This window comes from Tamandua tetradactyla, chromosome 15, assembly GCF_023851605.1.
Source record: "Tamandua tetradactyla isolate mTamTet1 chromosome 15, mTamTet1.pri, whole genome shotgun sequence".
Taxonomy (NCBI): Eukaryota; Metazoa; Chordata; class Mammalia; order Pilosa; family Myrmecophagidae; genus Tamandua; species Tamandua tetradactyla.
Window position 1 is genome coordinate 26,806,762 of NC_135341.1, and position 15,429 is coordinate 26,822,190.

The 15,429-nt window shown below is 38.9% G+C and overlaps 1 protein-coding gene across 6 annotated transcripts in view; it reads right to left on the bottom strand.

Annotated features, from left to right (window-relative positions):
• Nucleotides 1–15,429, bottom strand: part of FLNB (filamin B) — a 160,223-nt gene that overhangs the window by 69,130 nt on the left and 75,664 nt on the right. For all 6 annotated transcript variants that reach the window (XM_077128879.1, XM_077128878.1, XM_077128877.1 and 3 more), the window contains exons 3-6: nucleotides 14,243–14,340; nucleotides 12,110–12,257; nucleotides 1,274–1,392; nucleotides 356–433 (exon numbers count right to left, since the gene is read on the bottom strand). In XM_077128879.1, the coding sequence (XP_076984994.1) occupies nucleotides 356–433; nucleotides 1,274–1,392; nucleotides 12,110–12,257; nucleotides 14,243–14,340 (443 nt within the window). The remainder of the gene's footprint in view (nucleotides 1–355; nucleotides 434–1,273; nucleotides 1,393–12,109; nucleotides 12,258–14,242; nucleotides 14,341–15,429) is intronic.

Here is a 15,429-nt window from a genome sequence, read left to right on the forward strand (position 1 = left end):
CCATCAAGAACAAAGAAAAGCCCATCATTTACTCACTACAGCATCTCCATTACAGGCATGCATCTGCAATCACTAGTTACCTAGACTAGTAACTAGTGGCTGGTTGGTAAGATCTTATGATATTGCCAAGAACTTACTGAAAATAAACTAATTTAGATATATTAAGCTAATATCTCAGGTCTGAGTCACAGGGATTCCAAAATTTCTACAATGAGCCTGGGTTCTTTGATAATCAGAAAGGAAAATCAGTTATCTTCAGAAAGCCATGCTTCTTCCCCCAAATGTCACTCTTTCATGTATTTTGAAGCCAGCCTACAAAAACAGCCCAAGCTGAGGCCATGGCACCTCATCTCACCTTGTGCAGACCGGTGACCTTGGGCAGGTACTCCACAGAATACGTCTTGTTCTTGTCACTGTCAGGGGTCACTTGTGCCTAGGAGGAGGATGAGCAACACTCAGAGAAGCGCTGGGTGTAAGTGAAAGACTTGCCATGTCAGCTGAGGTTCTAGGGGGCTGCCCAGCCAGGAACCCTGAAGATGTGAGCTATCTCCTGTCCTACCACACCTGCAGGTGCCCCAAGAGAGTTCAAAGTCACAGAAACAAAACCACACAGCACAAGCATAGTAAAGTCAGGACTGACCCTCCATTGTCTCAGGGCTAGAAGAGCTCTCTACAAGAGGGAGAATATGAAGCAAGGTGTTTAATGTTTGTTGGCTCAGTAATTATTGAGAGCTTATAAAATACCAGGCACAGTGTCAGGTCCCCAAAATAAAACAATGAGCAACACAGACATAATCCCTGTCCCAGTAAGGAAAAGAGACAGCATATGGCAGTAAACTTAGAATTTCAGATTATGCTAAGAGCTCAGGATAAGTTATGGTTCTAAGAGAATAAATGGACACAGGTAGCAACATGTACAAAGATCCTCAGGGAGAACCAAAAGATGGCCATTACAGGAAGAGGGTAGGTCAAGAAACCCTGCTATTCTGGCTTTCAGTACTAAAATCCTCAACTAACAAAGTTGAGTTACAAAGTTCAAAGTGTCCTTTATTTTATTAAACATTGTGCCCTTGGGTATCAGTTTATATTACTTTTTAAGGCACAGCCCTTTGGTAAATTACTTTAACGAATGTAAGCCTCAGTATCCTTTTAGTATAAACAGTTTTGATGAGAGCTTTAATGAGGAAAATGTTGACATAATCCCTTGTGCTGTTACAAGCCTCCCAAACTCCATGGGATGCTGGACAGAGAAGCGGCAGCATCTCCAACAGACCTCCTCTTTGTTCCCTTCTGGGTCCTCGATAAACACCATCACGTCTCCTTGCCCGGCACTGATGGTGTCCACTGTGAACTTGGCCGGCTGCTTCACCATGTTTCCAGTGGGCTCAATTCCTATAATGGGTTTACACAAACACGTTACAAGCCCGGCCCAGCTCTGTAACTCAGTCACCATCCACTGTATCGAATCAGGGATACTGAGAGAAGGGACGAGGGGACGCAGCCCTGCAGTTCCCTGTGGGAGACAGGGAAAAAATCCATGTGACAAGGATAACTAAATAGGTCAAAAACCTTTTGTTCTTGTTATTTCAGCAGGATCCAACTCTGAAATATTCAGAGCAATTCAACCAAAATTTCATACAACTGTGTTAAGAAACTAGTAGAGGGGTTTGTTTCAAGGGAAGAAACACAGGGGAAGGAAAAATGAGGTGTAGATGAGGGGATGGTTCAGTTTTCACTAAAGGCCATTTGCACTGCTTGAATTTTTTTTTTTTTTAATTATTTTCCATTAGTACTTTTTACCAGAACTCTTTATTTTGAGATAATTGTAGATCCACATGAAGGTTTAACAAATAATACCCTTTTACACAGTTTCCCCAATGGTAATACTGTACAAAACTAAAGTACAGTCAACAGCCTCTTCCAACATGAAAAAGTTAGAATGGGCATAGCTCAAATACCCCTAAAGAGTGAGAGAAAGAGCAAACGTTATGGTGGAGTTAGGGTTTAACAAATGAGTATGATTGCTTAATCAGTATATTAATATTTCTCTTAGTCTCCAGGACCTTAGAGCAGCTAGAAATAAAAGCCTAACACTGTGGAATTGTAACCTACACAAAACTCTGAAATCTGTTCTACAACTAATTGCTGTGTATACTTTGAAATTTATTGCTTTTCTGTATATATGTTATTTTTCACAAAAAGAAAAAAAGAGAGAAGAAAGAATATAATAGAGAAGTTAGGATTTAACAAATGAATATGACGGCTGAATCAATATATTGATAGTTCTTTTGGTCTCCAGTATCTTGGAGCAGCCAGAAGAAAAAATGAAAAATCATGGAAATGTAACCCAAACCAAACTTTAAAATCTGTTGTATAACTACTTACTAAAATGAACTTGGAAAACTATTGTTGTTTTGTATATATGTTATTTTTCACAATTAAAAGAAAAGTTAAAAAAAAAAACCATAGTACAGTCTCACAACCGGGATTTTCACATTGCTACAGTCAAGATACAGGTCACTTCTATCATTGCAAGGACCCTCTGTACGCTGCCCTTTCATAGCCTCATTTTAAGATGTTGTAAAATAGAATCATGCAGTAGGTAACCTCTTAAGATTGGCTATTTTCATTCTATAGAAAACCATCCAGGTTGTTGCACACATCAATCGTTCGTTTCTTTTTTATTGCTGCGTAGTATTCCAAGGTATGGCTGTACCAGTTTGTTTAACCATCACCCAGTATATAAAGCTGCCATAAACATTGGTGCACAGGCTTTTATGTGAACATAAGTTTTCATTTCTCTGGGATAAATGCCCAAGAGTATAATTGCTGGGCTGTATGTTTAGTTACAGGTTTAGTTTTATAAGTAACTTCAAAACCATCCTCCAGAGGTTTTACATTCGAATGATCCAGTTTCTCTGCATCCTTTTCAGCATTTGGTGTTATCACTATATTTTATTTCAGTTATTCTGGCAGGTGTATATGATATCTCACTGTGTTTGACTTTCTTCTACCTGGATGGCTAATGACATGAAACAACTTTTCCTGTTTACCTGCCCTCTGTATGTCCTCTTCAGTGAAACGTCTGTTCATCTCTTTTGCCCATTGTCTAATTAGATTGTTTTTTACTGTTGAGTTTTGAGAGTTCCTTATATATTCTAGATACTAGCCTTTTGTCAGATGTGGTTTGCAAATATTTTCCCCCACTCTGTAACTGGATTTCTCATTCTCTTAACAGGGTCTTTCATGAAGTGAAAGTTTTTTTTTTTTATTTTGATAATCAGCTCCAATTTATCAATTTTTCCTTTTAGAGAGTGAGCTTTTGGTGTCAAGTCTAATAAGAACTTTGTCTAGTTCTAGATGCTAAAGATTTTCTCCCATGTTTTTTCCTAAAAGCTCTATAGTTTTATATTTTATGTTTAAGTCTGTGATTCATTTTGAGTTCATTCTAGTATAAAGTATAAGGCTTATTAGGTCACGGTTCATTATTTTGCCATGGACACACAGTTACTCTAGCAAATGAATTGCTTTCAATTTCATATTGAAATGAGAATATGATTCCTTCTACACTATTTTTTTTTCAAAATTGTTTTAGTTATTCCAGTGCCTATACTTTGCATATAAATTTTAGAATAACCTTGATAAATCTACGAAAGTCTTGTCAGGACTTGGATAGCAATTGTGTTAAACCTGGATATCAATTTGGGGAAAACTGACATCATTACTATGTTGTTTTCCAATCTATGTACATGGTATGTAGTTCCATTTATTTAGGTCCTTTGAATTCTTTCATTGGACTTTGTAGTTTTCAACATGTAAGCTCTATACATGTTTTGTAAGATTTATACTTATTTCTTAGCAATTATAAATAATATTGTATTTTAGTATATAGAAACACAACTGACTTTTGTATTTTTGTCTTGTAGCTTGTGACCTTCCTGAATTCAATTAGTTCTAGGAGGTTTTGGTAGATTATTTGGGAGTTTATATGTAGACAAGAATGTCATCTGCAAATGGGGACAGTTTATTTCTTCCTTTCTGATTTGTACATCTTTTATTTCCTTGTTACACTGACTATAACTTCCAGCCCTAAGTTAAATAAGACATAGTAAGAGTGGACACCCTTATCTTTTTCTTGATCTTAGGGGAAGCATATTTAGTCTTCACCATTAAAACATTGAAGGTTTTCTGCGATAGATGCTCTATATTAAATTAAGGAAGCTCCCCTCTATTCCTATTTTTCTGTGACTTTTTTTAAAATCATGAATGGGTATTAAATTTCATCAAATGCTTCTTAGGCACTCATTGATATGATATGTGATTTTTCTTTTTTAGTTAATATGTTGGATTATACTGATTACTTTTCAAATGTTAAACCAGCCTTGTATCCTTGGAGTAAACGTCACTTGGTCTATACCCTCACTTTTCCTCTCCTCCTGTATTATGTTACTTTGTTTCTAGTTTATTTCAGCTTCATCAATAATTCTATGTTTTATGTTTATTTTGGTTCATTTCAGTATTTTTCCTAATATCTTAAGATGAGTACCTATTCTATCTCTTGTCTTTATTCCTATTCTATTTCTTTCAGCTTTACCTTTCCTTAGTCTACATTATCTTTATTTATATTATAGTTTCTTTTTTTTTCCTATTTCTTAAATTCAGACTAAATTCTTATATTTTATCTTTCTTCTGGATTCACTTTGTTCAAACCTTGTTTCCAAGCTCTCAGATACTGATCTCCAGGCTCTTGCCTGATCCATCTGGAAGAAAGCACCACGAGTACTCCAGTCTACCCTGCTGGTACTTCCTAGAACCCAAGACTCTACTTTCATCAAGCTGTCTACCAGCCCCAGAATGTACTTATCTCAGAAGAGAAAGACGGCAGGTATATATAAAGGAAAATATCTTCACAGAATCCTTTCTCCCCTCCATTTACAACAGAAGTATAATATACAATATGCAAGCTCTAAATAAAATGAGGGACATGAGTCTTTTGTTCATGAAATATATATGAGGTTTTTGAATAGGAAACATGAAATACATATGAGGTTTTTGCATAAGGAGCATTAATACGCCAGTTAACTTTTATTATCACTAAATTATTTTATCAATACAATGTAATCTCTTCTTTCCAGTTTTCCCAAGGATGTTTATTATTATCTTTGGAGAAATGGCTACTCAAGTCTCATGCCTTTTTTTTTTCTTTTCTTTCAATGGCCAGGCACCGGGAATCGAACCTGGGTCTCCAGCATGGCAGACAAGAACTCTGCCTGCTGAGCCACCGTGGTCTGCCCTTTCGCGCCATTTTTTAATTTCATGCCATTTTTTAACTGTTTTGTGTGTGTGTGTTTTAATTGAGTTGTTGAGTTGTAGTTCTTTTTTATTCTGGATAGTAAACCTTTATCAGACATATGATTAGCAATTATTTTTTCCCATTCCGTAAGTTGTATTTTCACTTTCTTGACATTGTCCTTTGATGTAACAAAACTTTTTAACTTTGACAAAGTCCATTTTATCTATTTTTCTTTCGTTGTTTGCTTTTGGTGTCATATCTAAAAATTCTCTCCCATATCCAAGGTTATAAAGATTTCCTTCCTATGTTCTCTTCTAAGAGTTGTATGTGTTTTGCTCTTACGTTTAAGTGCTTGATTCATTTAGTGTTTAATTTTTGTATATGGTGTGAGGTCTGGGTCTAACATCATTCTTTTGCATGTGGCTATCCAGTCTTCCCCAGCACCTTTTGTTGAAGACACCATTCTGACCCCAATCAAAGTTCTTGGCACCCTTACTGAAAATTATAAGTTTATTTCTGAACTTCTCAATTCTATTCCTTTGGTCTATTTGTCTATCTTTATGTCAATCCACACATTTTGATTAGCGTGGCTTTGTAGCTAGTTTTGAACTCCTGTTTTATTTTGATGCAAATCATAGACATCATATTATTTTATTTATAATATTCACTATGTATCTTTAAAGGATAGTATTGCAAATAGACAATACCTTTTATCACATAAAAAATTAATAGTTCTTTAATACCATCAAATGGGGTTCAAATTTCCAATTATTTCATATACATGAATTTTTTAACAGTTAATTTGAAACAGAATCCAATCAAGTTCTCAGATTACATGTGAGTGCTAAATTTCTTAAGCCTCATTTAATCTCAAGGTTTTCCTCCCTCTCTTCTTTCTCCTTGCCATGCATCTGTTGAAGACATTGGGTCATTTGTTCCTATACTTTGAATTTACATTAATCTCCAAAAAATAATTTAATTTAGGAAAAACTGGTGGTAGATTTTTATGTAATAAGATGTCCTTCACACACGGTTAGATAAAAAGTGCAAACTGAAGACAATACATAGTTTGAACCTATTGCAGCGTAGAAAAATGGCTGCAAGGCTAGAAGGAAATACTCTGGACTTTGAAGCAAGGAATGAGTTTGGCGACTGGAGAGTGGGGCTTTCACTTTTTCTTTTCTACATTTTTACAAAGTAATCAGATAATTGGTCAGTTAACAAATAGATGAATTAAATAGCACTTAAAATATTGATGAACATCCATTCCATCTGATTTCAACAGTCTAAGATATAACTCACACTGCAGCTTGTTCAAGGTGCAGGCCTGGGCAGATCTACCCTGGCTAACTAACCATGGTTGGTTAGAAGGAGGAATCACAGCCCCCAGAACCTGTACACACCACTGGAGCTATGCCTGTCTTTAGGAGAAACAAATGTTCCCTTTGATTATTAAGAACAAAGGCTGAATAAATTAGCTTAAATACAAAAAATACAGCACACATATCCTTATTCTCATTTGGATAGGGTATTTGGGGAAACTAGAATCAACAACAGAGGGTAGATGTACAGAACCAGCGAGAAGGGGGTAATTGTGGACAACAGCACAGCTCCATGTCTGCACATGTTAACCTTTTCCTTGTTATGACATATAAAATTGTCTGCCAATCTGTTGTTTCTGACTTACTGCATTTAATGTTTATGTAAACTATTAAATACACAAATGCCAAAAAGGGAAAAAAAAAGAGCAAAGGCTGAATGAAGGCTGCCAACCCCCTCTCCTCCCAAACAGGGTGCTTATGGCCTTGCTAAGCAGAAAATGCTTCATACAGGACATAGGTTCTGGAAAAGGTTTCTGCTTAGGTCATGGGTATCTACCATGCTTTCGACATAGCTCTGCAAGCTCTAGCTCTGCAAGTGAGACTACTACAAAGATCTGTTTGTGGCTGCAGGTTTGCCTCACCCCAGCCTGCTCTCCTCTCGACCCCTGAGATCTGAGCAAGTCAGGGCTCAGTGATAGATCTGTAAGTGCTAACTGGCTGGCACCTGGAATTTATTCAACAGCCAAAAGAGGAACTGAAAGAAAGCGCTCAACCCTTTTAGAAACTAGAAGAAAAATGTTCTCTATTCCTTGATTCAGGTGAGAGATATGAAGTCCTGCAGGCCACATAGCAGAGATAGCAAAACTGACTGTCCTCCATGTCCTCACGGGACATGGATCCTATCTCCAGGCTTGCTCACGTGGCTTCACGCTGTGGGCTGCTGCCTACCATGACCGACTTGTCTTCCTACTTCCTCCAGTGCGCTTCCTCCCCTCCCCAAGTGCACCACACTCACAAAGAGGCAGATGAAGGAAACAGCAATGAGCTGCCACATTCCTGAACTATAGCAAGTGGTAATTTTCTTCGAAAACAACACATGGAAAGGAAACCAGCTCACAGGAACAAAGGGGAACTGGACATCTAATGATAATGTTAGTGCAAATGAGCACTCGTCTTGATTAGATTTGAGCCACGTGACCAGTTTTGTTTCGCTGTCTGCAACTTTTTGTCCATTAAGGAACATAACCTTTCAAATCAGAGATTCCTTATTCCAGCCACCACCTTGGGTCATGGCTTAGTGAAAGTGCTTTTAAAGCAAGCATGGGCACACCCACCTCAGAGTGACTGTAAGTGGTGGCAGGGACTGAATAAAGTCCATAACTTCTCTCCAACACAAAGGACTGCACACAGCCCATCTCATTGCTAAGGGGGACCTTGAATGGCCAGCAGGTTTGTTTCAGAACTATCAGGCTCTTTAAGGGTCTAAATGATGCTACAAACACAGAGAAGAACCTGGTTGTTCGGGCTGAGAACAGCATGGGTTGGCACCGTGCCCTGCTGGTGTAGTTTTAAGACTAAGCCGATGCCAAGTAGGGAAATGCTATATTAAAAGGGAACACGTATATGGGTGTGGTAGTTTGGAGCTGTATGTATCCCAGAAAAACACGTTCTGAAATTTAACCCATTCCTGTGAGTGTGAGCCCAGCGTAAACAGGCCTTTTTGATGAGGTTATTTCAGTTAAGGCGTGGCCCACCTCAATCAGGATGGGTCTTAGTCACATTACTGGAGTCCTTTATAGATGGAATGAAAGCCAGGCAGATAGAAAGCTAGCCATGGGAAGCAAGAAGCTGAAATTGGCAAGAAGCTGAATCTGAACAGAACAGAGAAGCCAGGAGAGGCCACCATGTGCACTGCCATGTGACAATGGAGCCAACGACCAAGGACTGCTGGCAGCCAACCCAGCACACCAGTCTTCAGGAAGAAAACAGCGCCTTGATGATCCCCTTGATTTGGACTTTCTCATATCCTCGAAGCCATGAGCTAATAAATTCCCTTTGTTTATACCAGCCCATTGCATGGCAGTTGTTTGAGCAGCCCTGGAAACTGAAATAATGGGCTATTCTACAAGACAAGTGCCGTGGTCTCTTTGGAAAGTAGGGGGAAAATTATTCTAGATTGAAATTGTCTAAACAGAAATAGACAAATGTAGTAGGGAAACTTAATCAGATCTCGGTTTGCTTAAAAAATAAGACAATCGGGAAATATGAATATAAACTGAGTATCAGATGACATGAAATTATTGTTAATTTTCTTATTTGATATTGAGTAGTGAGGTTATATAACAGGATGTTAAATTCTTAGCAGAGGCTTACTGATGTATTTAGAAGTGAACTGTCACTATGTCACAACTGTGATTATGTCATTGTCACTATCTCAGTTACTTATTTGCAAATAATTCAACAGTCACCCAGGAGTGCATGCAGACACATGCAAGTCAAAAGAAAGCTATTAAGTTAAAATATGAAAAACTGTTGATTCCAAGGGAGGACATATGGATATTGTGTATGTATAAGTGTTACCCCAGTAGCATACTATCCCCCATAGAAAAAGGAGTAAGTTGTATCTAGCAAGCTAATCTTTATCCGAAACCATAGCATGATGAGATGCAACCAACCACCCTCTTTAAAAAGCTAGTGTGCGACCAGAACACCAAACAGCGTCTGGCAGAATGGTATCTGCAGCTGACTCAGGTCATAAACAGGATGTCTTAGCAAGGAAGTGCTTTCCAGGGGTTAACAATAGCTCCCGCCCCATCTGGAAATCATGAGGCTGCTTTAGTATAACAGATAGAGAAATGACTCAGCTGACAGATGACCCTGGGTGCTGCCCTGCCGCCATCACTGAGGGTAGCTATGGCGAGAACCCCTGGGGAACCAGGACTCTGATTCCCCACCTAAAAAAAATGGGAGCAAAGGTCCTTTCTTCATCCCAGGGCCACTGCACTAAAAAGGCAAGGCAGCAAACAGCATTCCCCACCACATGAAAGCCGCAGCATTTCTTAAAGCATTAGAGTCATAAGGCAGAAAAAGGTGGTCATAAATAAATGAACCTATAAGTAAAAAATGTCTGGGAAAAAAAGGCCTGGAATATCTTTAAGGATTAAACCTATTCCTTCTTCTGTTTTTTTCTTTTGAAGGGTTTTTTGTTTGGTGTTTAATACATTTGAAAATAATGCATATACAAAGAAACTGAGACATGAGAAAGCACTGATTCAACACTAATCAGTCTAGAAGGATTAGGATTTGGGGAAGATGGAAAAGATTGCCTAAACATAGAAAAAAAAGACAAAAAGGAAACTGCAACCAAAATAAGCTGATAATATCCTACTAAGACTTACTGAGACTCTTTCCAGAGTTTTATTATACTAGGGAGCCTCAACTGGCTGCTCTAGGGCTCCTTATATGCAAAACAGAAATAAGGGCATCCCCTAGCTGGTCCCCATGCTAGTAAATGTTCTCCCTGCCCCAAGCCCACCCCCAGCCTCTTAATGAAGCGGGCCTCCTTTCCCATCACTTGAAGGTGATGTGACTCATTCCATGGACATCTGTCTTTTAGCGCCACTCCCCACATTTCCACTCTATACCATATCTTCAGTTGTATTCTAGGAATACCACATCATATACTGTTAAGCAGCACATCTATGCTAAACATATTAGATGACGACCAACAGGGAAAAAAAATTTGTTTAATTATGAACACAATTCATTTGGTGTATTTCAAAAGGTGCAATACTTTTCTTCATTTATCAGTAATAGAAGTTAGAAGTTAACTTCAAAAACAAAATTCAGCAAACAGCAAATAAATTTCCTTGAAAGTCGGTCATATATATAGTGCATGCCAGAACAGGGGAGGGGCAAGACAGGTTCCACCTACTTTCATGAGTTTCAGCAATTATCGGACCTACTCAAGGGTAGACAGAAAAGGCAACTTTCCAAAACTACCATGTTACTCAACGAGGCATGTACGACACGCCTTCCTAAGAGCACCAGGTGGGCAACAAGTTTTCTAAACCAGATCTAGGAAGTGGAATGTGGAATCAACCCATCCTCCTCCTCCGAAAGGCTGCCCACCACTGCTTCACGAATTTAAAAACAAGACTAAACAAACTCACCCCTCCACCTCCACCAAAAAGAGAGAGAGAGAAAGAAGTAGAAGGAAAAATAAAAACTAAGATGTCCCAGATTACTCTCCAGAGTGGAACAAGAGGACAGCTTTGGACTTTGTAACAATCTAAATTAGTCTGTTACAGAGTCATCACAAGCATGCCTTACTTTTTGCAGGGTTTTTTGTTTGTTTTTTGTCTTTTGGGGAAGTGCATGGACCGGGAATCGAACCTGGGTCTCCCACATGGCAGATGAGAATTCTACCACCGAGCCACCCTTGCAACCCCCAGGCACATCTTACTTTTAACAAAAAAATAAAATAAAAAATTTTTTAAGCAGCAAAACAGAAATGAGTACTAATCACTTTTCTGACGGTACACAATTATTGAAAATTAACCAGAATTGGGAGGGGACAGGAGGGCCATGCCTATGGGCCCTGTCTCACGTGAGTGCATGTGGGTAGGGCACAGAGCATTGGTCGTTGTTGCAAAAATGAATTTTAATTTTTAATCTTCATTTTGGTTTAAACATTGCTTTGACTATGATGCTGTGCAGAAAGGGCTCTAGAGGGATGCTCACAGCTCTGCACACCTGCAGCTCTGGTTCTAGAGGCTCTAGGGCAGCCAGTATTGCTTCATCAAATACATTTTTTAGGCCTCTCTGTGCAAGTGTAGAAAAACCCGCACATTTGACAGTCTTCAGGTCCTGGGCCAGCTTTTTAGCAGTCTCTAGAGTGACAGGCTTCTGCTCGTTCTTGGCAAGTCTCTCAATAACAAAGGGGTCATGTCTGAGATCAACCTGGGTCCCAATAGGCAAAAAAAGAGAAGACTTTGGAAGGTGGCAAGTCATCTCAGGTACCCACTTTTCTTTCACATTTTCAAAGGAGGACAGAGAGACCAATGAAAAACAGACTAGAAATTCATCTGTTTATGGATAACTCAGTGGGTCATAATCAGTTATAATCCCCCTGCCCTGCAGTATCAAAAAGTCCAGAAGTCCATGGCTCTCCACCAATCATAATGCGACTGCACAGTTGTCAAAAACTGTTAGTACATATGCAGATGGAAATCTTTGTTGTGTAGGATATCAGGAGACGTGTTTTACCAACGGCAATGTCACCTACAACATCGCACTTTATTGTCTGCATTGCTCAAACAGTTTTGTGTCCACTTTAAATACTGCAAATTCAAGGTTGACCTCAGTTCCTCTGCCAGGGCATTGGCAGCAGTCAAGTTTATTCATTTTTGATTCCGAAAACATTTCTCCTGAAGCCACACAATAATCTCCAACACCAGAGGATAAGCCTCAATTCAACATGACCAGCTCTTACCTCGGCCATAGGCCCTGGCTTTCTTTGGGTTGAGTTTGGGTTTAAGAGGAGCCCCTGGCTTGAGCTTGGCTTTGGGAAACTGAGACAGGTAAGTCATCACTGAGTGCTCATCCACATCTGGGTGAATAATTTCTTCAGGAGTGATGACCTAGAAGAATAACACGATGGCTGAATGTCAAGAACACATTACTTTTAAACTACTGGAGGTTTTGCAAAAAATCTTTTAAACCAAGCACTACAAATATTAAGAAATTGAGGCAGCTTCTCAATTAACTGAAATTACACTAAACCTATGTGCCAACGTTAGTGTTTCTTACCCTTTAAGGGAATTCCCATCCCCTTTAAGAATTTTATGGGAGCTGGAAACCCCCTCCAGAAAAATGCTTATGTACCAAATTTGCATGGAATTCCAAGAGGTTCATGATCTCCTCCCCCACAAAAAGTAGTCCACTCAGTCTCTTGGTTAAACTTTCCAAAAGGGATAAGATACATCAAGTCATGTGGAAGAAGAAAAACGTACACACAGGATCATGAGTGTATTACAAAAGAGCACAAGGTAAGCTGGACTTTTCCTTTGCTCAATACCCATTTGTACCCTTACTAACTTGACTTCTAATAAAAAATAAAAATAAAAACAAAAGAGACAACCCAGTGACATATTAGATATGCAATCTCAATACACAGGAAATGGGAAAGGAGTAAATTTTTCCTGGTGTTCAATTTAGTAGGGATATCAGACCTAGGTTGGACAGGGATGCTGGCCTTCCTGAAACCAGAAGAGAGCCTCACTCCCACCCCCTGACCCAGCTCATAAAGTCTTCACTACCCCCAACAAATGATGCTGAAGAGTTAAACCACACCTGCTCAAACATACAGAAAGCTCTATCTCATGAACCAGATTAACCAAATGCACATGAACAATAGATGTACCTGGATTCCCTCACCCCTTGGTAAAGCATCATAAAATGTTCTGATGATTGGTTTTCAGGAACAAAACAGCTACTTGGGTTTGAACAGCTGCCTTCAATACATTACCAAAAAGGAGGGTATGTGCTGATATGGCACTTCTTCCAGGCAGTCTTTTGACAGTACTGACATAACACAAACATCAAAAGTATTTTAGGCTTAAGAGGAGATAAAAACATACCATACCACTGCCTAAAGGTGGAAGAGCCAAGAAATACACACTATAGCAGAGTCACGATTTCAAAACCAACCAGAGAAACATAGGTAATACACTGAACTCAGTTCTGAACATCAGCTTAGACATTAATGGAACCTAAAATGTGGCCATTCATCCCATGGTACTGGCTACCCATAACTTCTCTTGACCAATACTTTGAACATGGAGACCTCATTATTAGGGGGATTTTTGGAAGAAAGCACTGGTTTTCTTCTGTGCTTGGGAGAAGGGATCCAAACTAAGCAATATGACCACTGTAGATGGTCTCCAAGATTTATTCAATTTCCCCGTACTCTTGCTGCATTATCATAATAACCCGGTGGGCAATACAAATACCACCACAATTTCTATTTATGGTAGATTATCCTGGCTTAATTTTGTTTAAGTTCTAAATCCTATGACTTTTCCTGAGATCTTGGACTTTTTTTTTCTTTATAGGTCAAGAATAGTCCGTTATTGGCAATTTTTTACGTTTAACCTAATTTTTTTTTTTTTTACTTATTTTACATGGGCAGGCACCGGGAATCGAACCCGGGTCCTCTGGCATGGCAGGCAAGCATTCTTGCCTACTGAGCCACCGTGGCCTGCCCTAACCTAATTTTTAAGATCCATATGCATACTCTGGGGTTCAAAGATAGCCTTCAAGATATCTGGACCAGAAAGAACTATAAAATTTCCTGGCATGTGGCAAAGAAGAGTGGCATAAAGATTTCTGAATAATTTTATTTAAGAATAATCTGAACAATCTAAGTCAATGAGAAACTATTTTTAAGGGTAAACTTAGGAAGATGGGAGAGTATCACAGGCAATGCTTCCATAACATTTCTTAATGGCTGAAGGCATAAAGGTCAAACTGCCTATGGGATCCAGAGAGCCATCCACGGAATACCAGAACAAGTAGTGAGTGAAAGCAACATTGTGGGACATGGCACGCATGCATGGATGGATACCTGTGGGACACCCAGCCAGTCATCTGCCTGCTGCATGGCTTCTCGGGCATTATCCACAGGTTTTCGTGGATCCCAGGATTCCCAGTCTGGGCACAGACCTGTTAACATAACACAGAAGATGCTTTTAGCATTAGCTGGCTGAAGACATTAAAGGAAGCCATGTTTAGTCTGAACTAAACCTTGAAGCAATATAAGCCCTACTAATCCACATGGTCTCATAATTCACAAAATAGTTTCTTCCAAAAATTATACTAAATTATGTACCGTAAGGACGAAAGTATCACAGACATGAGTATAATTCAGGATAATTCCTGAATTAGCTTGACATTTCTTCAGGCTGCTATGATTAAGATAAGGATTACCCATTCCTTAAAGGTTTGATAAAAATACATAGATAAATGAATAATGCCAGTAAAACTATTTGGTCTGACTGCCTTTATACAGGAGAGATTTTCTTTTAAATCATATCCAGATATTTCTAAAAAAAGACTGGGCTAGTAGCCTGTATGATTCAAATTTCTACTTGCTTAAAGCAAGAATTTAGGATCATCTTAAAAGTCTTTGCACATATAAGAAATGTAGAGCTGGGGTAAAAATCTCTGGAGTTACACTGGAAAGAGCTATTCTAAAATGTATCTTTGGATGAAAGTAAGAGAGAAGGCCTTGAGAAATGAACTAATGATGGGCTTTGAATTATGCCCAATGACACCAGCTTCAAGGTTCTCTCAAGAAAGAATAAGGCCCAGAGTCTGTCTTCCTTCCCTACCCAATCAATGCTAACCAGTTCTGCTTTGAACATGTTGGGAACCTTCCTTGTAAAATACTATGTACCTAATACAAACATAATACTCAGTAAATGGGAAATATAATTATTAGAGTAGGTTTTTTATTAAAACAATTTGGGTGGGGGGGTGCCTCTAAACACAGGCTCTGATTCTTTCTATCGAGTGTGCAAACTCTACCTATTAATCTAGACCCTCCAGTGAGGATAATTACTACCTTAGAATACACTAAACCACTTGGAAAAGAAGAACCCATCAAGGGTAGAAGAGACTCCAACTGGATCATGACCAAGCACTATTACACAGGAATGTGGAAAGAAGAGGGAGGAGAAAACCAAATATTGTCAAACCATTGGTTAATAAAAATGGGTATTTTCCACTCTTTGGAAGTTTTTTTAGATTTTT